This window comes from Phyllostomus discolor, chromosome 3, assembly GCF_004126475.2.
Source record: "Phyllostomus discolor isolate MPI-MPIP mPhyDis1 chromosome 3, mPhyDis1.pri.v3, whole genome shotgun sequence".
Lineage (NCBI taxonomy): Eukaryota > Metazoa > Chordata > Mammalia > Chiroptera > Phyllostomidae > Phyllostomus > Phyllostomus discolor.
Window position 1 is genome coordinate 210,331,372 of NC_040905.2, and position 21,412 is coordinate 210,352,783.

Genomic DNA, 21,412 nt, shown 5'->3' on the forward strand with positions numbered 1-21,412 from the left:
AATGAAACGAGCAGCGAGGTGCGCATGAAGCCCAGCTTGCAGAGGTGGCGGAGCAGGAGAAAACACACCGTGTGCACGCACGCTCCGGCGGAGAGGTCTGGCTCTTCCGCCCGAGGGGCGTGGTCTCTCGGGGAGGTTGTCTGCAGCGCAAAGGCGCGGGCGCAGACGGCACGCGTCGCTGTATCCCCACGGTTTCCCTCTCACCGAAAGGAGGGGGAGGCACCTAGAAGCGGCGCAGCGCTGTCGTTCACGGCACGCCTGCAGCCGGGCCGCCGCGGGAGGACAGCGCCCGCTGTCTGATCCGCAGCCCCGTCACCCATCTGCTTTGAATCAATACTCGCTCAGGAGTCCTGGGCCCAGGAATGCGCCATTGTTCCGACCAAGCTTTAATATGGAAAAATCTATTTTTGTTTAGTAAGCTGTTGTGTTTACAAGGATGGAAGGAGCCAGCTTCATCAGTTACTTATTATAACGGGTATTTAAAAATATATCTTTAATAGTCTTTTCAGAAATGTGCCTGGAGTAACCAGAGGGTAACTAGGTATTTTAGAAAGCGCACCTCTTCAGGCGCACGCCACAGGAAGATAAAAAGCATCACTTTTCTCATCTCTTTTGAAGTCGGGCTAAAAATAGCAACTATTGAAGATAGCAGCTCTCAAAGAGAGGTACAGTGGTTCCATTCTAAGCCAGACCTTCAGCTTTTTCTTATAATTAAATTTTCCACTCTAATGCTGTGTCTTATAGCAACACCACTGCGGGGCAGAGACGTTCAGAAGATTTTTTTTTTAAATGAGTCAGAGTCATGGAATTTAGAAATAATCTGAAAAAGCCCAGAATGACCACAACGGCCTAAGACGGCAAGTCACGGACATCTTCGAGTGGAACCCACGCCACTTTCATCGTCCGTCAGAAACACTAGACTTAAACGGGGGAGTTTCTGTGACAGGCCCTTGGGAACCTCCCCAAATAAATCCACATAGGCCTAAGGATGTGCTTCTGTTTACACGTGCATTCACTGCTGGGTAATTCTTCCTCTTCTTTGGTTAAATTTTCATTGCATTTCCCGGGGTGACACTGGTTAATAAAAGTATATAGGACTCAGGTGCATAATTCTATAGTCCATCATTTGCATGTTCACCACCCAAAGTCAAGCCTTCTTTCGTCACCACTTGGGTGACTCTTTTATTTTTTAAATATTTTATTTATTTTTTAGAGAGAGGGGAAAGGAGGGAGAAAGAGAGGGAGAGGAACATCCGTGTGTCAGAGAGACGTCGATTGGCCGCCTCCCACGCGCCCCCAATCCTCCCACACGCCCCCAGTCGGGGACCTGCCCCGAGACCCAGGCGAGTGCCCCGGCTGGAAACGGCCAGACTTGCGGTTTCTAAGTCAAGAATACAATACATCAGAGACGGAACTACAGCCCAACGCTTCTGAATCCTAATGGCTGAGAGACAAAAAATACTGTCATCCATTTGGATTATGAGCACAGACGTCGTGGGTAGCGACTTCCTGTTCGGTTCAGCACGACGTTTCTGCACTGTTTCAAACACTAAGGAGGCACCCGCGCCGGCCGGCCGGGTCTCAGGGGTCACACACAGACAACAGAGGGGGCGCTAAGGACCCGCTCACGCGTGCAGAGGGAACGTGGCGGATCTGCCCACCAAGGTAGACCCTCCTGTTGTTTTTTTTTCATCAGGCCCACTTATGGCTTTTGACCTGTTAACAGGAAGAGCAGATATGTATGTATTTACCATAGATAAACAAGGAGCTTCATTAATCTTTTGATCATGACCTTCGATGTCTCAGAACATGACTCACTGCTGCCCCTAGAGGGAGAAACCTTTCATTGCAGAGTTCTGGGAAAGCCACTTTTTTCCTCTGTGTGTAATGACATGAAGTAGAAACCCCATTTTTGATCACCAAAAATTGGGGAACAGCCAATGAGGCATATTTTACAAGTCAGCCCTGGTAGCTCAAGTAACAGTGAAAGCTCTTTCTCCTGAGCAGCTGCGCGTTCAATATTTTATTCCGTCCTTATCAGCAGAGACCAATTGTATTTGAGGCTGGAGGGCAAGGGAGGAGATAATGAAATTTTATTCCAAATTCCCCGTTCTGCACGGCAGCTAGGGTATCTGTAATTGTTACCCTGCAGCCAGCGACGTGCGGCAGCTCCACTCGGAGGGCAGATGGCTTGACCGCGGGGCCGGAGCCCAGCCGGGAGGGGGTGTGGCCGGCCCCAGGGCAGCCGGAATCTGGCACTTGGCTCCTGACCCACCTCCCTCCAAGCTACCTGAGCCGCTGACTTGACATCTCGGATAAAATGACACATATGAATTTAATCACCTGGGCTGCCTGCCCCCCCCCTTAGTTCTTTTCTCACCCAATGACAAGAATTTGCTTGCTGTAAGAATTCAGAATTACAGAATTGCATGGTCTATTTTTTTTTTTTTTATTTTTAAGATTTATTTATTTTTAGAGAGAGGGGAAGAGAGGTCAGCTGCCTCCACACGCTCCCAGCTGGGGACCTGGCCTGCAACCCAGGCATGTGCCCTGACTGGGAACCGAACAGGTAACCTTTCGGTTTGCAGGCTGGCACTCAATCTACGGAGCCACGCCAGCCAGGTCCGGAATTGTTAAGAAGCCCCTGCCTCGTCTACCCTCTGATAATCACTATTAACGGTCACAACCTGGAGTTCTTAATCTGTGTGTGTTTGGCTGGTGGGGGGGTGGGGATTCTGAGAAAACATAGAGGGGAGGCAGAGCCATCTGGGGCAAGTCACTGGAAAGTTCTAGAAGTACAGCTGCAAAGATACTGCTATATGACATTACAATGACCCCCAACGGACAGCTGGCAAACTTGGTGAGTCTGAGTCACCCAGCAGCTCTGACCAGCGGACCCCTTACCTCCTGCGCACGCCGGGCTAATGAGAAGTGCACACACTTCCACAGCACGCAGGGGAGGCGGGGGCTGCTGAGCATCAGGGCCTTCTCTAGGTGTTGTTGAGGTCAGGCAAAACAGCAACCTACTGAGAAGGCCTGAGCACTCTAACTGCTGTACTGGATTTTCTAGGATTTGTCAATGATTAGGAGTGAACCTAGTCTTTGACCAAGCAGTTCTACCTTTGGGAATTTATCCCAATGAAACATTTAAAATGTTCATAAAAGAGACCCATCAAAACATAATAGCTAATACTTTGAAACAAATGCACAGTAATGTGATTGAACATGTTATACCCTTTCCTGGCTGGCATGGCTCAGTGGGTTGAGCACTGGCCTGTGAACCGGAAGGTCCCTGGTTCAATTCCCAGTCAGGTCACATGCTTGGGTTGCGGGCCAGGTCCCTGGTAGGGGGCGTGCAAGAGGCAGCCACACACTGATCTTTCTCTCCCTCTCTTCCTCCCTCCCTTGCCCTCTCTCTGAAAATAGATAAAATCTTAAAAAATATATGTATGTTATACCCTCAATGGACTAATGTGTAGTATATAAAAAAAAAAGATCAGAAGGAATATTTAAAGATAAAGGAAGGTGAAAACTGTATCTAATTTAAAAATTTGTAAGGCTTCCAAAATGGTACTTATAGCCTAATCCCATTCTTGTAAAAATAAAAATCAAACATTAATAATGATCACTTCTGTAACAGCGATTAAGGAGTATCTTATTTTGCCAAGAAAACGAGTGGAAGAGACAGAGGTTGAACGCTGAGTCCCAGAAGCAGGGGAAGATCAAGGAGGCGTGGCCTGCCTTGGGCCCACGGGAGAGATGAAAACGCTCAGTGTCTACAGCCGGCTGTTGTGTGATAAGCGGCATTGTTCAAGTTTCCCAGCAAACGGTGACGCCGAGAATACATTTCCAAGTTCAAGACTAAGAATGCATGTAAGAATTCCTATTCAGACAGAGCGCGGGGAGTTTTTGTTGGAGCCTTCCAGGCCGGGAACTTGCCAAAACAATGAGTCTGTCTTTGATAATTTAGAAGGGCAGCTGAAATACAAAACAGAGGGAGACTTCAAAATAAGTTAACCAAAGAAATATGCTTGAAACATCCCAGCAATTTCCTGACGCTTTAAAAACAGTCTCGAGGCTCCCAGCCGGGCCGGGTGGCTCCTCCCTCCTCCGGCGAGGCTGGGCGAGGCTGGCCGGCCGCTGGAGTGGGAGAGGACAGGGGAGGCCGGCGAATGAGACCGGCATCTCAATCCCACTCGGCCATTCACTTGCTAAACAGTGCTAAGAAAAGGCCTTCTGTTTCCCTACGCCCTGGTTGCTCCATTTGAAGAGCAGAATTTGAAATATCAGTTTACTCAAGTTGGGGGACAATTCCTGCTCCCAGAGAGAAGCCAAGGCTGATGATACTGTTCACTCTGACACTGGCCCAAGCCCCAGCCGGCCAGAACCGATTTGGTAGGAGCTCAGGGCTCTCGGGGACTCTTCCTCTTCCCTGGTTTCTGATGCGCTGTCATGGGCAAGGGACTGGGGCTTTCGGTTACGGTAGGTCTGAAGCGATCGCTTTCTCTTCCCCTTCTCCCCTTCGTAAACAGTCTCACCACACAGTATGACAGTCCCCAGGTTCCATGTAGGTGCAGCTGAAGATAACAGCCTAGGTTCTAGAAAGTTGATGCCTATATGGTCACCATTCTCTCCTGCTGTGGAGTGACCGTGAAAAACAAAAATGCTGAAAGCACTCTGTAAGGATAGTTCTAGAAAAGATGTGTTCCTCTGAAAGGTAAAAAAGATATTCACCGTACACACCCTAAGGGGGAGCAATGAAATACCCTACTCCCGGTTCTGAAGAAATGTGAAGTGTCCAGGGGTAGGTTAGCAGCCGCTCCCCCAAGTACCTACGTCACGACAGATGTTTCAGCAGTAATGATGAACCCTAAAAATCTAACATGTGTTATTCACTATATACCGTCAATGAACTTAAGATGTAAGACCACAGACCCTTCCTCTAGTTCAGCCTCAGGGTTCGCTTTCTCTGCTTTCCGCTAAGCCAGTGGCACCTAGGAAAAAGTCCCTAATGACCAGACAAGACAGCCAGGAAGCTGGTTTCGGTCTCACACTATGAGGTGGAGTGGGGGAAGGGTGTATCTCAGAAACAAAACCTTAAATTTGTGTGTATTATACAGATGGTACAAGAATCCCAAACCCAAGTAATTAACATGAAAATTAGTTCCAGACTGTTCGGCAGAAACAAATATGAAAATTTGCTGGGGGGATTCTCCCACAAAATCCTGCTTTTGCGTGATTCTCAGAGAGAGAAAAAAAATCCCTGTTAAAGTATGCTCAAAAAAGACAATAATAATCATAAATGCACAAGGAGATAAAACCATCACGAGAGCCGACACGATAGGAAATGATCACCATAAGAATTTGAGATAAGAGAACAATTTGAAAGAAAATGTATAAAATAAAAACACTTAAAATGGCCAAAGAAATAAAAGAATCGATAGAAATCACAAGAAAATAATAATCATGAGGAGTAGAATGAGAAGTTTCATACACACCCGATGAGTCCCAGAACCAACAGTTTGTGAGAATGAGAAACAGACGATATTTGGAGAGTTAACACCGGAGGGTTGCCCTACATTACAAAAGGGAGAGGTCCTCCAGGGAATCTCAAAGCAGAGTGAATAAGAAACAAAAAGTCTGTACTTTGAGACACCATTGTGATACCACAGAACACCAAAGGCAAAGCCAAAGTCTTAACAACTGGGGAGGAAAGTCAAATATCCATAAAAGAATATAATTAAGTAGACAGACAACTTCCAAATAGGAAAAATCAATGATAAAAGACAATGCAATGACATTGGCAAAATGTTTAGGGAAAATAATTGTCAGCTTGGAATTCTATACCTAGCTAAACTATCCCATTAGAGTGAGAGCAAAATAAAGATACTTTGGACAAATAAAGGAAAACTTAATCCTCATAAGTCCTCATGGGAAAAAAAATAAAACCAACCTATCATCCAGGAAGGAGGAAATCTGACCCAGGAAGAAATACTATGTAAGAAGTAACAACACGGGGCCTGTACACGGCTACAGCTGCGTGGACAGATGGTGGAACAATGGCATCACTGTCCATGGTTCCTGTCCACGGTTCCTGTAGTTCCTCGTCTGGTACAGCCGTACCTCTCTTTATTAGGTTCCCTGATACTGAGGCCTCATGTCAGTCACTACCTATCATCTTACTCAGACCCACTACCACCTGCCCGGTTCTGGAGGCAAGCGCAGTGGCTCACAAGACAGAGCGCATCAGATACAGCCCAGGAGGAAAGTCACGTGGTACACTGGTGAGAACACTGAATTTGAGGCATGACCGGGAAATGTGCTTCCGTCTTGGCTGCACCACATCAGCAGGGCCATTTCCGGCTCATGGTAACTTAACATTTTAGAGCCTTCCCCTTTTTATCTAGAAGGGGGTACAAGAATTATGCAGAGGGTTAAAACCCTTTTAGAAAATATAAGACACTTTTCCAGTGCAGGTTTTTTGAGAAGTAAGTTCAATAGCTTCTCATCAGGGTCACATTCATTCTGCCATTTTGCTTTTTTTTTTTTAAAAGACTTTATTTATTTATTTTTAGAGAGGGAAGGGTGGGAGAGAGAGAGAAACATCAATGTGCGGTTGCTGGGGGTCATGGCCTGCAACCCAGGCAATGTACCCTGACTGGGAATCGAACCTGCGATGCTTTGGTTCACAGCCTGTGCTCAATCCACTGAGCTATGCCAGCCAGGGTGCCATTTTGCTTTTAACAGCATGCCCCATGCTCCCCTGGCCTCTCCACTAGGGTCCTGCCCAGTCCCCTGCTCGGTCAGGCAGGCTGGCATCCGCAGGCCGTGTCTCCCTCGCGCCCCGGATGAAGTTCTTGCCGGCTCAGGTGCTCGCTCCCTGCTCCTTCTTTTCTACGTACACCCATCCTTCACACTCCCTTCCCAGTCCCTCCTTGGGGCCTGTCCCCACTGACTGCGCCCCGCACAGAACTCCGTCAGAGGCAGCATCCTCAAACACCTTCTGAGCTCTCAGGGTTGGCTGCTCGTGGGCCGAGTGAAGGGCCCCGGTCATTTTTTAACCACCGCTGCTCTGATTACTTTCCCCACGCATTTGGCACGTCCCGCAGGACACCCTCTTCTCCAATGACCCAAGTGTTCCTTGTCTCCATCTCACTGTCATTTGCCAACCAGGGTCCTCAGGGAAGGCATCTATCTGTTCAATCCCATTAATACAGTGCATTCTGTGTTCGGTAAAGATTCTTGTAGAATGCTTACACGCCTACAGTGTTCAAAGGATACTCAGCTGTTGCCCAGTGGGTTGGAGGGGAAAGAACTGAGGGAAGAACCAGGAGAAATCCAGGGGGAAGGTCACAAACAGGCAGAACTCAGGTGACAGCAACAGTCTCAAACAAGTAAGCGAAGTCCAAAAGTAGGCCACTACGTTGCACATATCATGTGCCACCGAAGCCTCACGCTCAGCCCTCGCGGTGTGCGATAGTACCCTCGTGGTATAGAACAGGAAACAGGTTCCGGTTAAATAAACTGCCTGGGGCCACACCATTAGTGAGTGGTAGGAACAAGACCCGAACCCACCCCTACGTAGCATCAAGATGAAGAACAAGCTCTTGGCCAAGCCAGACCCTCCGCTATCAGGAAAAATGAAGATGTTATAAACGTGTTGCCACGTGAAAGCCTTCAGAACAGTGAGGGCACAGAGTTAAGTGCCAAGGGTTCAAAGCTACACACACACACAGAAACAGAAGTAAGTATCACGTAATTTAATTCGTTTTTAGTTCCCATTCGTATCCCCTATATTCATGTCATATGAATATCTGTATTCACACTGTATTTTATTTAATCAATGTCTTAAAGATTTTATTTATTCATATATAGAGAGGAGAAGGGAAGGGAGGGAGAAAGAGAGAGAAACTTCCATGTGTGGTTTCCTCTCATGTGTCCCCCCTACTGGGGACCTGGCCTGCAACCCAGGCATGTGCCCTGATGGGAATCGAATCAATGACCCTTTGGTTCATAGGTCTGTGCTCAATCCACTGAGCACAGGGCTAATCTCTATTTTTATTTTCATATCTAGGGTATACGAATGACCTGCCATCTTACTCTGCTCTACTGTTTTGCATATTAACAGAGGTTTTGTAATGATTACGTGTTAAAGCAAAGCTAAGATAGATTCTCATGTCAATATATATTTTTAAGATTTTATTTATTTATTTTTAGAGAGGGAAGGGAGGGAGGGGGAGAGAGAGAGAGAGAGAGAGAGAGAGAGAGAGCGAGAAACATCAATGTGCGGTTGCTGGGGGTTATGGCCTGTAACCCAGGCATGTACCCTGGCTGGGAATCGAACCTGGGACACTGTGGTTCCCAGCCCACGCTCAATCCACTGAGCTACGCCAGCCAGGTCATGTCAATATTTTAATGCAAGTGAAATGCACACTGGAAATATTTCACTGAAGAGGCTCTGGAAAGCATTTAGTCTTTATATAAATTCACTTTTGGTAGCACCTCCACCCTCAATATGCATGATAAGCTGAGATTTTGACATTTTGATGTTCCTGTTTCTTTGAGAGGCTTATGTAACCAAACTCCATTTTTAGTGTTAAAAACCTCCTTACTTCGAAAACAAGGTGAAAAATCAGGCTAACAATAAAGACAGTAGTAGCTAACTGCAAGAGAATGACTGAAACTAGGAGCTGAGTACTTGTTTAAAAGTATTTTTATTGATTATGCTATTAGAGTTGTCCCAATTTTTTCCTCCCCTTTATTCCCCTCCACCCTGTACCACCCCCCCCTCCAGCATGCCTCCCCACCCCTTAGTTCATGCCCATGGGTCGTACATACAAGTTCTTTGGCTTCTCCGTTTCCCATACTATTCTTACCCTCCCCCTGTCTATTTCATGCCTACCAATTATGCTTCTTATTTCCTGTGCCTCTCCCCCTCATTCTCGCCCCCCCCACACCGATAACCCTCCATGTGATCTCCGTGAATACAACTTTAAGAGTACTTTTCTGTGAGACCTTTGACCACAGTAAATAATTCTATGTTTCCACATTCCTGTCACAAATTTCATTCGCAATGGTAAAACTGATACGAATGTCACGGCCTTTTTAAAAAAGCCTCACCCTATAAATCTTCATGTGTGACATGGACTGAAGTCGCATCCATTTGCAAATATAAATATATTTATTCCACACCAGGTGGTTGGAGAAAATTTCCACTCAACTGTATCGCCCACGTGAAGTGTCAAAGGGAGAAAACGCATCTATTACCACTCAGGACAAACCCCGAGGACTGACACACTAGAAACCGCTCAGGATGTGCATTTGGTGCAGGCCCGCAGAGAGGAACGGAAACAGAACACAGCACCGGCAGACGGGCCTGCTCACGGACGCAGGTGAACGAGGCAGCCACGCGAGTGCCGCACCCAGGACCTCTGACTCGAGCAGGAGTCCACTGATTAAAAGAACAGTCACGGCAAACAGGCAAACAGCATGCATCGTGGACAGTCGTTTTAATTCTGGACTTTTCTCCAGTGAATAAAAAGCACTTAAAGCCAAAAGATCAAGCTGTCGTTGCAAAATGTATTTCCTGTGTTCAAACTAACCACTTCCTCTTCAAAAAAAAATTGTTTTCTGCACTGTTACAGTGAGCCATTCCCCCAGACATTTTACACGCAGCAAGTGTGGGGAGAGCCCGAGTGACACGGACATGTTCAGGGAAGCTGTCAGCTCCCTCGTTACTGCATAGAGAACAGTCTGCAGCCCAACTCCTTATACGTACAATAGCCCCAGCAGGCATCCTCCTGGAGCCTGTTTCCCCAAATGGTAAAAAGTGCAGTCACTCCGCTCCTCAGCTGGCTTCAGAGCAGGGCCCGGCCCTGCCCTGCCCTGCCTGCGCTCCACGGGCCGGCGGCTCCGACTCCACCCGGAGCGAACTCCGAGACTCCCAAGTCTCCTCCTCGGTTTGAGCAAGACAAGTACCAGGCTGCTAATCACGCCAAGTAAATTCCTTTACACTTGCTTCAAATCACACAGATTCTTCACTATCCCCTTTATTTCTCTTTTCAAAATACTCTCTTGGGTTGAACACCTGATACAAAAAACAGCATGTGCATATGCAATGGTAATCACAAACACGAAGTCTCCTCGCTCCCTTCTTAGAAGTCGACCTCCGCTCCTGACTCGGGACCTCACGTCCCAGGTCACCCAGGGGGCGCGGATGTAGAATTCACCATCACGTTCAAAGCCAGATACTTTTAGCAGCCGTCCTATCACACAGCCTCGGAATACAAATGCGCTAAGAAACGGATGCCCTGTTCTAAGTGCCCGTGGCCAGGATTTTAATTTCATTTTGCTTTGAAAACATTTCCTCAAATCGGGTTATATAACAAAACTCATGATAAGCCAAATAAGGAAAGCTCTCCAACTGCGGAGGGCCCTTTCTGCTGAGCCAACACTCCGTGTCGTCGTGGGTTAGAATAAAGGAGCCGGGGCACAGCCGCTCGGAGAACGGAGACCCCAGCCCCGGAAGGATCGTGAACTTGAAGGCAACGAGACTTGAGAGAAAAGGAGAAATGGACACTCGACTTTCAAGAGCATAACTTGAACTCACTGGCAATTTCTGCAGCCACTGGCACCAGGAACCGCAGTCACCATGAAACAATATCCTATTTTGCGTCCGAAGTTATGTAAGAGGGCCGAGTCACAAGGCCGGGGCGCGTTAGAGAAAGGGAATTATTCACGGCCTGCCATGGGTGAACTCAGTTTAATGCATGCGTTTGGAAAACACTGTGCTCTCTGTTCGGAAATATTAGTTCACATTCCATTCATTTTGATAACCTTTTCCTTTTTCATCTCAGCGCCGCACGGACCAGCTGCGCCGCTGTCGGAATTCAGGGATCGGGGGGCTGCCTCTTGCCCGAGTTGGCCAGCATGCTGCGATGCCAAAGAAGGGGGGACAGAGAGGACCGGGCTTTAAAGAGAGCTGTGCAGGGGCAGACGGGAAGTCCACCAGAGAGCGAACCAAGTATCAGGGGAAAAGGGAAAGGCACGTTCCCTGACGTAGAGGCTGGCGTGGTCACGCAGGGGCACCTGCCCGCACGGCCAGGGATGAGCAAGGGATGTGGGAGAAGGGGTGGGAACATTTGACAGCTTAGGAATTCCATCAACAAGTTCAATGCCATTTTTTAAAACATGAGAACACCATGAAATCATGATTTCACTAGAATTTCCTTCAATTAGATATTTTAAAAAAGGATGGGGTAAGTCACTTGGGGAGGCTGTGTGAAATGAGAGAAAACACTCAGAATTTAGTGGGATGAAAAGCTGTACCAAGATGAAGCAAAGTGAAAGAAAAAAATAGTTCCTAGAAAGATTTTTATAAAAGTCCACGGTTACTTAGAATTCTGATGCTGCAAAGGTAATCTCCAAACTGTATAAAGCCTGAAATACTGATCTCATTAGGAAATACTCTCTTGCCCACTTCTCTGCACATCACACTCCAAACACAAGGAGCAGCCCAGCGTGGGCCAGAGTAGACTGGCACAGAGGGGAGCAGCCCAGCATGGGCCAGAGCAGACTGGCATGGAAGGGAGCAGCCCTGAGCACAGCGGAGCAGCCCAGTGTAGGCCAGAGCAGACTGGGCACAGAGGGGAGCAGCCCCGAGCACAGCGGAGCAACCCAGCGTGGGCCAGAGCAGATTGGCACAGAGGGGAGCAGCCCTGGGCACAGAGGGGAGCAGCCCAGTGTGGGCCAGAGCAGACTGACACAGAGGGGAGCAGCCCCGAGCACCCTGGAGCAGCCCAGTGTGGGCCAGAGCAGATTGGCACGGAAGGGAGCAGCCCTGAGCACCCTGGAGCAGCCCTAGTGCAGCAAAAAGCCAGAGGCAGGAAGCAGGGCGAGGGAGGAACAGAGCTGAGCTGTGTAGCTTGAGCTGTCTAGCTGGGGAGGGGTGGACCCGGGGCGGCCTCACTGCCGTGCCGTATCTCGATTGAGCTCTTTTGCACTGAACAAAGTTTCCTCTTTCACGGCACCCCAGCCTGAGGATTCCACTGCTGTTGAACTGGTGGAGTGACCATCCATCGACATATTTTCCCATGCTCCCTTGCAGTCCTTCCACTTCTCAGTACTTACAACAGAGAGTAAGGACTATCTTTTCTATCTCATAAAAGGGAGGAAGAAAGAGTCCGGGTTTACCTTGAACTTAAGCACACAGGTCATGAGCCACAAGACCACCTGTGCCAGCATGGTTCTGCACACCCAGATGCATTAATTCCAGATCGTGAGAACTCATGTTAAGTCTTCCGATTCAAAGCTCTCTGACAGCTGCGTCTGGGCCCAGGGCAAGCGGCTGCAGAGTCCCGGAGTTCCATCCCCAGTAAAACCATTCCACGGAGCTTCTTTCCTCCCCACATCGCCCCTGGGAGGAGCGTGGCGTCCTGGCAACATCATCCAGATGCGTTCACCGGCCCAGAGGTAAAACTCCAGTTTTTCCTCATGTCTACTTTGCATGTATAAATTGACTTTTAGTTAAGCTGGCTGCCTCTGGGATAACACAAAAACTCTTGCAAGCAAATCACTGCACATCTGGTCACGCACGGGCCCCACACACAAAGCAGAAGTCCACTGACGACCCCTGCAGAGGGACGCAGGCCGACTGCAGGCGGCTTGGACACGGCGCTCACAAACAGCGCTGCTCCAATCTCCGCGTGGGTCATTCAACTTCTCTAAAAGAGAAGGATGTCAGGCTCCTACCTGTCTTAGCGGATCCCTCAGGGGCAGTTCACAACAATGGCATCAACACACACACACACAGTTTAGGGAAGTTCTTGCTCCTTGGAGGGGGAGCAGTTACTGCTCTGTAAGCACAGGCATGTGCCTCCAAGGGCTGTGCGGCTGACTGTCAGAAAAGGGAGGTCAAGCCCTGGCTGGTGGGGCTCAGTGGATTGAGCACTGGCCTGTGAACCAAAGGGTCGCTGGTTCGATTCCCAGTCAGGGCACACGCCTGGGTTGTAGGCCAGGTCCCCAGTTGGGGGCGTGCGAGAGCAACCAATCCAGGTCTCTCTGACACATGGATGTTGGATGCTCTCTCCCTCTCTTTCTCCCTCCCTTCCCCCCTCTCTAAAAACAAATAAATAAAATCTCTAAAAAAGAAAAAGGAGGTGAAGAGATTTCTAATACAAGTGGGTAATCTAATCATTGGCAGAAACTGGGAAAAGCCATTTATATGAGATTCAAAGACTTTCCAAAGTCAAAATGGAAATTTACATTAACTATTGATAAGAACCGAAACTCTGCATCCTTTTGGCTTGGTACTGACAAGAGCCTTTGCAGGCGACAAGGCAAAACACTGATACAACAGTCGACCTACTGTGTGTTGGGGGAAATTACAGTGCTCTCTCCGAGTCACAGTCATCGGCAAAAGAACCTTAAGATTCCAGTGTGCAGAGCCTGCTCCTTCACCTTCAACACTTAGGATGCCAACATCAGGTCATTTATCACATCCTTGGGGAGGAGGTGAGTGGTACTTCCATAAAAACCGCAAGGATGCTGTCCGCAGAAGGAAAAGCAAGGCATCCTGGGAAATACTTCAAAGCCGAGGAGAGCAACCCCATGGGCAGCTCCTGCCGAGTCCTACAGCCGCCTCTGGATCCGGCGATTGTCCCTTTGACAACTTAACTGTCATGGCCGAGCAAGGTCCTGGAGGTTTTTCAACCACAAAGGGCCAGAAGTTACCCAGCTGGTGCGGCTCCCAGACCCAAGTTGGAAAATTCAGATTGGCGTGGTCCCAGCTCCATAGCGCCACCCCCAGGTCATGCCAGCCGCCTGGAGAGTCCACGCTCAGCGCAGGCCACGGACAGTCCAGTTCCAAGGGACACACGTCCGTCATCACCCCACACGGACAGTGTCTGCGTCCCCTGTGTGTCTGCTCGCTGTGACTCCTCCTTCCCATGTGACTGAAACACAGGGAGGTGGCGTGGGGACAAGAGACGTCTCGCTGGTCGACAGTGGGTTTGCCCGGCTGGGAGCGGCCCCGGGGGAGCCATCTCACGACCGCGGGTACACAGACCGCCCGGGGACGGCTTGCCGGGCCAAGCTCACCCCGAGGGTAAGGAAACTCGCCTTCAAGGCATAAAGCGTAACTGCAGAGGGGACGACCCCACATCCCCCACGTCGGCGACACACTAAATCTCGCCGAAGATACTCCAGTTCTGCACTTTATCCAACGGACAGGAAAAGGCAACTCTTCCCCCGTTATCATCCTGACAGTTAACGTGCGGGTCCCCGGCCACCCACCACCAGGGTGGCTTTGAGGGTCTCATACATATTTGCTCAGTGAACACTCCCCTCAGCCCTGCTCCCCGGTGGGCCCAGGGGCAGACGAGAGAAGCAAGACACGAGGAAAGGGCGCGTCTCTCTCAAGAAGGCTGCGGCAGGGACAAACACATACTTGGTGGGAAGATTCAGAAAACGCAGTCACCAAGTTTGAGCGAATGGGAAACAGGCAGAATCTGTAGCTAGGAACTGGAGAAGGCACATCCCTTTCGATTCCTTCTAGAACGTTTACACAATGGGACCGCACTCTAGGCCGTAAAACAAGTCTCAACCGCCACAAAAGACTGAAACTCGGGCTTTCTACAGCCACAGGGCAGTTGAAACAACAAAAAGACACATCTCAATAGGTCATACAATGGGAAATTTTAAAATATGCTTCTACATAAATCACAGGAGACAGTAAGCAGTAAAAGAAATGAAAAAGATCTAGAAATGAACAATACTCCTATTGCATGCCAACATTTGTGGGTTGTAGGGAAATCGATGCTTACATGAGAAATGTGTCACGCAAGTACTTCTACTAGAAAATGAGAAAAGCTGAAACGAGGCAAGCATCTGAAGGAAGAAAAATTTTAAAGGACAACAGAAGAACTCCAAAGGCTAACAGATAAGGAGGAAGGACAAGGCACTCAATGAAACAGAAAACAGAAGTAGAAAAGAGAAGTTCCACAAAGATAAATTTTGGTTCTTGGAACATAGTCATAAAAAGGATTTTAGAAAAGTGACCCTCCCCCACCCCCAAAGGGGGGAAATGGCATAAACAAGTAATATTAGGAATAAACAACAGATACTGCAAACATTAAGGTGAGAGAGTACCACAGGCAACATTTACTAAGACATTTCCAATCTTATGACGAGATGGATGTATTTTTAGAAAAACAGAACGCCGGGGTCAACCGAAGCAGCAGATATTAAAGGAATCGATTTGGCTGTCAGAAGCTTTCCCACGATGCAGTGTCCCAAAATATTTAAACATCCGAGAACTGCTCCGCTCGCGTAAACTATTTCAGAAAATAGAAAAACGAGCAAGTTGACTCCAAAACTAGCAAGTAAAGCAAACTAGAACAGATAAGAACAATTATAGGCTCATCTCAATGACTACAGAGTAAAAAAAAAAACCTTGACTAAAATACTAAAACAACAAATTCAGCTACGTAATAAAAAAAAATACATGGTAACCTAGTTGGAGTTGTCCCAGAGAGGCTAGTTTGGTTCAATATATTAAAAAATTGATGAATGTAGCCCTGGCTGGCGTAGCTCAGTGGATTGAGCTCGGGCTGTGAACCAAAGTGTCTCAGGTTCGATTCCCAGTCAGGGCACACGCCTGGGTTGCAGGCCATGGTCCCCAGCAACCGCACATGGATGTTTCTCTCTCTCTTTCTCCCTCCCTTCCCTCTCTAAAAATAAATAAATAAAATCTTTTAAAACAATGATGAATGTAATGTATCTCATGAATGGATGAAAGGAAGCAGAAAATGTATTTGGTGATATTCAATATCAAGTCAGGCTTGAAAAAAAAAAAACCTCTTGGCAAAATAGGAAGAGGGAGCTCCCTGGACCTGGACCGCTTGAAGCGCTCTTTATAATTGAGCGCAAGATAAGGAAGTCCAGGATCTACCAGGATCCCTGCTTCTACCAGTGTCATGGGGGCCGTGACCAGCACAGCGAGACAAGAAAAATAAATAAAAGGCCCGAGGATTGAAAAAGAAGAATGAAACCCGTCATTGTTTGCTGGTGGCAGGATTCTCTCTACAGAAAACTCAAAACAAACAAAAAGAGAGTTTAGCCGGGCGCCCAGCTCCAAGGTCAACCCACGAGAGTCCTGTGCTCGCTACACCCTGCGCGAATCAAGCGTCCACCATAGCGCTGTGTGACAACAAACAAAGTCAGAAGAAATCACATGAAAAGAAGATACGGTGCACAGAAAGGTGGAAAACAGCCAAATTATAAAATATACTCTTTAGAGGTAAAGCCATAAATAGCGAGGAGGTCATTAAGATCAAATTAAGGGACTGCAGGGTGGGGGAAGAAGGGTGAAATTAGGGAGGGAGACCTCCAAGGCGCCAATAAGATTTTATTTCTTAAAAACAGGCCTTCCTTGTGTTATCATTCTGCGCCCTGTGTGCGCAGGGTGGGGCAGAAGCAGGCCCACAGCGGTGAGTGCAGGAAACAGAGTTTATTCTTGTATCGTTATTTATTAAGTATTGTTTTATTTTCCATCGGAACAACCAGAACCCTTTTTTTGCCCCAGTCTGTCTGTGGTTTACATAATTATTATAAGAGGCCCGGAAGGTAAAATACCTTTCATGACCAAACGTTGGGTGTTTTAATATTTTCCTCCTTCTTTAGATGTTTGTATTTTCAGATGTTTCTACAATAAGGGTGGATGGCTTTTGTACTAAGAGACCTTAGAAGTAATTTCTTTTAAAGGCCTCCACGTGAACAAAAACCACTCCAGTTTTTACAATTAGGATAATAAAATACTTGGAAAAGAATGTATATGTTTGTGCTAGATATGTTCCTCATTTAATCCCAAATTTAATCCCAAATTTTTAAAATAAGCTTTGGGGTCAATCTATTTTCACTGAAGGACGCTTTGAGCAGTTTGGGAAGCTGGCTGTTTCATGAGAACTTACGACAAGTTTACGGCGCTTTATGGTAACTTCGCTAGCACATTCATATATCTTTTGGTAAACAACCCCCCTCGAGCTCAAATACAGATATTGAGAATGCTTTAATACATTAGATAATCCTAGAGGGAGGCACGCTGATATGTCCCTAGGCTCTGAGTGAAGAATGGGGCGGAGCTGGGCAAACATCTAAATAGCTCACACACCCCATCTCCCAGCTCATCTCCTCTCCAACTGCCCCGGCAAAAGTGAAAGAAAGGTACCATAAGGCAGGACTTCCCCCCCGCCCCCCACCCAAAGCATGTGGCTGCGACCCAAAACAGCCCTGGGCAGTCACGAATGAATGCTGTTATTTAACAGCCAAATTTTGTTTACTCCGTATTGATGACTCTCATAAAAGGAAAACTCAGCTTCTAGGGGAAAAGCACAGATACGGCACGAGCTCAATGGCACTCCTCACCGCCAGGACAAGTGCACCGGAGAGAGGCTTCTAGAGGACCTGCCCGTGCCGGCCTTGACCTGCAGCCTGGCAGCAGCCTCGGCGACCCACGCCGAGGCCAGGCCGGCAGCAGTGAGCGGCCCCGTCTTTCTCCAGGAGGCCTCAGGAGCAGCCAGCAGCCTCTCGCAGGTGGCGCTGGGCGGCCCGCCCCCGGCGTTCAGGAGGTCCACCGATTCTCTGAAAAGCCACCGAGTGAAAGCCACCGTCCCCAGACAGCACGCCCCGGGACGCTCCGTGGTCTGTCCCTGGGCTGTCACCCTGGCGACTGCACGAATAAGCACACTGCTCAGTCCCAAGCCCCGAGAGTCCCCGGGGTTTTCGCCGCTGGTCCCCATGACAGCTGACGCAGACTGAAAGTGATCCCAAGTCAAGTGGCCTTTTGTGGCCACATCAGAAAGGAGAACTCGGGGACCGACCCCGGGAGGATGCGTGGCGAGCACTTGAAAGGGGAAACGAAAGAGAGGCTCACTTTCACCTCACCTTTTCGACATCTGCTTTGGTGACGTTGATGTCGGCGTCCATTTTCTCGAAGTACTGCTGCGCCCGGTCTGCCTCCTTGCAGTCGCGCTCGAACCGCCTCTTGCTCTGCGGGCGGGAGTGGGGGAGCACTCAGGGGGGAAGCCAGGAGACTCCTGGGGCTCCTGCGCTTTCCCCGAACCCCCCACACAGCGTTCTGCTCTGAACTGGTTTGCTGGGTGTCCTCGTCTCAGGGAGTTGATCTAAAATCTGCATTTAGCCCTGGCTGGTATGGCTCAGTGGATCGAGCACCAGCCTGCAAACCAGAGGGCTGCCAGTTCGATTCCCAGGCAGGGCACATGCCTGGGGTATGGGCCAGATCCCCAGTAGGGGGCGTGTGAGAGGCAACCACACATTGATGTTTCTCTCCCTCTCTCTTTCCCTCCTTTCCCTCTCTCTAAAAATAAATAAGTAAAACCTTTTTTAAAAAAGATTTCATTTATTTATTTTTAGAGAGGGAAGGGAGGGAGATAGAGAGAGAGAGAGAGAGAAACATCAATGTGCGGTTGCTAGGGGCCGTGGCCTGCAACCCAAGCATGTGCCCTGACTGGGAATCGAACCTGCGACACTTTGGTTCGCAGCCCGCGCTCAATCCACTGAGCTACGCCAGCCAGGACCAGTAAAATCTTTTTTAAAAAATCTGCATTTATGTTCACCTCCACTGCCTGATCTTTGTTCTTTCCATATGACTTCCTTAGAAAAATACTCTCCTGGAGCTCTTCTGGCTCGACATTTTACTTCAGATACAAGTTTCTAGAAACAGACTACCTTTAAATTAGGAAAATCTCTAAAGACGTTTTCCTTTGGTGTTTTCACTGGTTTTTGCACGAAGGGTTGATTCCAGCTTCCCTTAGATCCAGATTAGAAAACCAACCCAGGCCTCTCCCCGAGCCTCGGGCCTCCCACTCACCGACTCCAGCTGCTTCCAGCATGTCTCTATGTGCTGCTGGGCCTTCCGTCCGTCGTGAAAGTGCTGGAAGCAAAAACACACAGTGATCAGCCCACCCTTCCTCGTGCTGACACGAGAACAAAACCCACCCCCTGAAACAACACTCAACTGTGGAGACCCAGCATGTGCCCTCCCGAGAAATCCAAGATGTAACACATAAAGGGGAAATGAAAACAAGAATAGGCACAGAGAACCCTTTTAAAACTTCAGATGTTGCAATATTGAATTCTAAGACACACACCATGGGTCCAAGGGACCAGGGGTGTTTCAAGACAAAAATCACTTAGGTCTCTCTGTTTCGTTGCCTTGAGATGCAATTCACGTCCCGTATGGTTCCCGCATTCAAATTGCACAGGTCGATGGCTGTTGGTAGAGTCGCAACAATACGCAACCCTCACTGCGATCCATGTTTCTCACCCCAGAAAGAAACCCTGCACCTCTCAGCTGTCGCCCTCCTACCCCGAGTCGTCCCCAGCCCTGGGCAACCACCGACCTACTGCCCGTCTCCATAGATACGCCCCTTCTAGATGTTTCATATAGAAGAAATGTTACAACAGGAAGCCCTGTGTGACCGGCATTCACGCTCTCATTATTCCATAATGTTCACTTGGCAAATTACATTGTCCAGGTTCATCCACCTGGTCGCACGTCTCAGTGCTTTATCCCTTTTTACGGCCACCCGGCACCCCGAGGTGTGGTCAGGCACCACGCCTTGCTGTCCATGCGCCAGCTGATGCACGTCTGGGGTGTTCCCAGTTTGGAGCCACTATGCACAATGCTGCCACACGCATTCCTGCAGCTGGATGTTCCCATGACTTGGATCTTTTAAAGTGTCCACATAAATCCACGTCCCCGCTACATGCAGAGGCCCCGAGGCAGGTGTGCGCCTGGTGCTGGCCCGAGAGGGCCCCCGAGGACTAGCCCAGGTGCGCCTCACAAAACGAGGAGATGCGGTCAGAGGAGAAGGGGGCAGGCTGTGCAGCAGGCATGTCCGGCCCGCAGCCCGTGGCCCCATGCGGCCTACGGTGGCTCTGAATGTGGCCCAACACAAAATTGTGAATTTCCTTAAAACCTTTTTTTTTTTTTTGGCTCATCGGTTTTCGTTGGTGTTTGTGTATTTCATGTGAGGGCCAACACAAACCCTCTTCTTCCAGTGCAGCCCAGAGGTGCCCAAAGGTCGGACACCCCTGCAAGGGTCTTGTGGGCTTTTGGCCTGAACGAGCCGGGAGTCATGCTGTGTGTGCGGGAAGGCTCCAGGCAGAAGGCTCCCTCCGGGGATGACGAAACCTCGGACCACGGGGTAGCCGTGGAGGTGGGGAGCGGGGGCCGGACTCCCGTGTCCTTTGATCGCAAACCACCAGGATTTGTGGTGGGCCGTGAGAGACTTGGAGGTCGGGGGGACTCTGTCCTGGCCTGCCTGGACCACTTGTGCAGGCTCCCTGGCCCTCGGAGAGGTTCTGGCATACGGGGCCGGGGGAGGGGGACGCATCAAGTTCAAGGCCTCCCCAGGCGAAGATGTTCTAGGTGGGCGGGGGCCCTCGACCAAAGGCCACAGCTGCAAAGGTCAGGCAGCCCCCCCAGAGTGAATCTATGAAGTTCCTGCAAGGCTCCCCCTGTCCTGAGACCTGGGGCCACAGGAGCTCCCCACTGCGTGCGACCAGCCCCAGGGGTGCAGCGCCCCTTGGTGCTGTCCCTGAACCCTCCCCCACCACATCCTGAAGGCATCTCTGAGTAAATGAGCTTCCTTCGGTGACTGGGCTGGACGTGCCCTGTCCTCTCTGACAGGTGAGCAGCAGGGGTGGCTCTCCGGAGAAGGCGGGGTGAAGGAGGGACAGGAAACAGGAGGTCCCCCTGTGCAGCCTCAGGACCTTCACCTCGCTGGGGCGGGCGGAACCTGGGCCTCAGCTGAGTCACAGAAGAGAGCTGACTCCTGGGAGGCCGGGGAGCAGGGGGAAGGTTGGGTTCTCTTTCAAAGAACAGTGCTTCTTTATAAGGGCGCATTTCTCGTCTCCCTGTGAGGTCACGTTTCACTGTCCCCAGTGCCTCCTGACAGCCAGTTTTATCCACCCAGCAATTTTTCAGTGTCTGCGAACCCAAGAGAGCCCCCCGGGGCTTCCTCTGCCCTCAAGTCTCCTAACAGGGCAGAGGTGCCGGCAGAAGCGAGGCTGAGGCCGGGCGTGCTGGGAGGGAGCAGGGGGCCAGATAGGATCTCGGCTGGGAGGGAAGTGAGAAGTAGGGCTGAGGGCACAGTTAGGAAAGCCTTGAATTCGGAGGAAGTACAAAGTGCAGGCGGGTTTTCTGGAAGCCACAAATCAAACGGGGGGGGGGGGAGGGGGGAGTGACAGCGGGGGATGGGGGGCGGGCAGTGCTCAGGGGTCCCAGTGGACGGAGGGGCAGAAGGTCAAGCTGGGGGGGGGGACGCCGGCTCAGCTGTGCCTCTCCAGGGGGCCGCCTTCGGCCCCAAGTGTCACTGTCCGTGCAGAAATG

The 21,412-nt window shown here is 49.6% G+C and overlaps 1 protein-coding gene across 19 annotated transcripts in view; it reads right to left on the minus strand.

The window, feature by feature from the left end:
- Positions 1-21,412, minus strand: part of FNBP1 (formin binding protein 1) — a 115,391-nt gene that overhangs the window by 31,080 nt on the left and 62,899 nt on the right. For all 19 annotated transcript variants that reach the window (XM_028525748.2, XM_036022359.1, XM_036022358.1 and 16 more), the window contains exons 5-6: positions 18,887-18,949; positions 17,941-18,045 (exon numbers count right to left, since the gene is read on the minus strand). In XM_028525748.2, the coding sequence (XP_028381549.1) occupies positions 17,941-18,045; positions 18,887-18,949 (168 nt within the window). The remainder of the gene's footprint in view (positions 1-17,940; positions 18,046-18,886; positions 18,950-21,412) is intronic.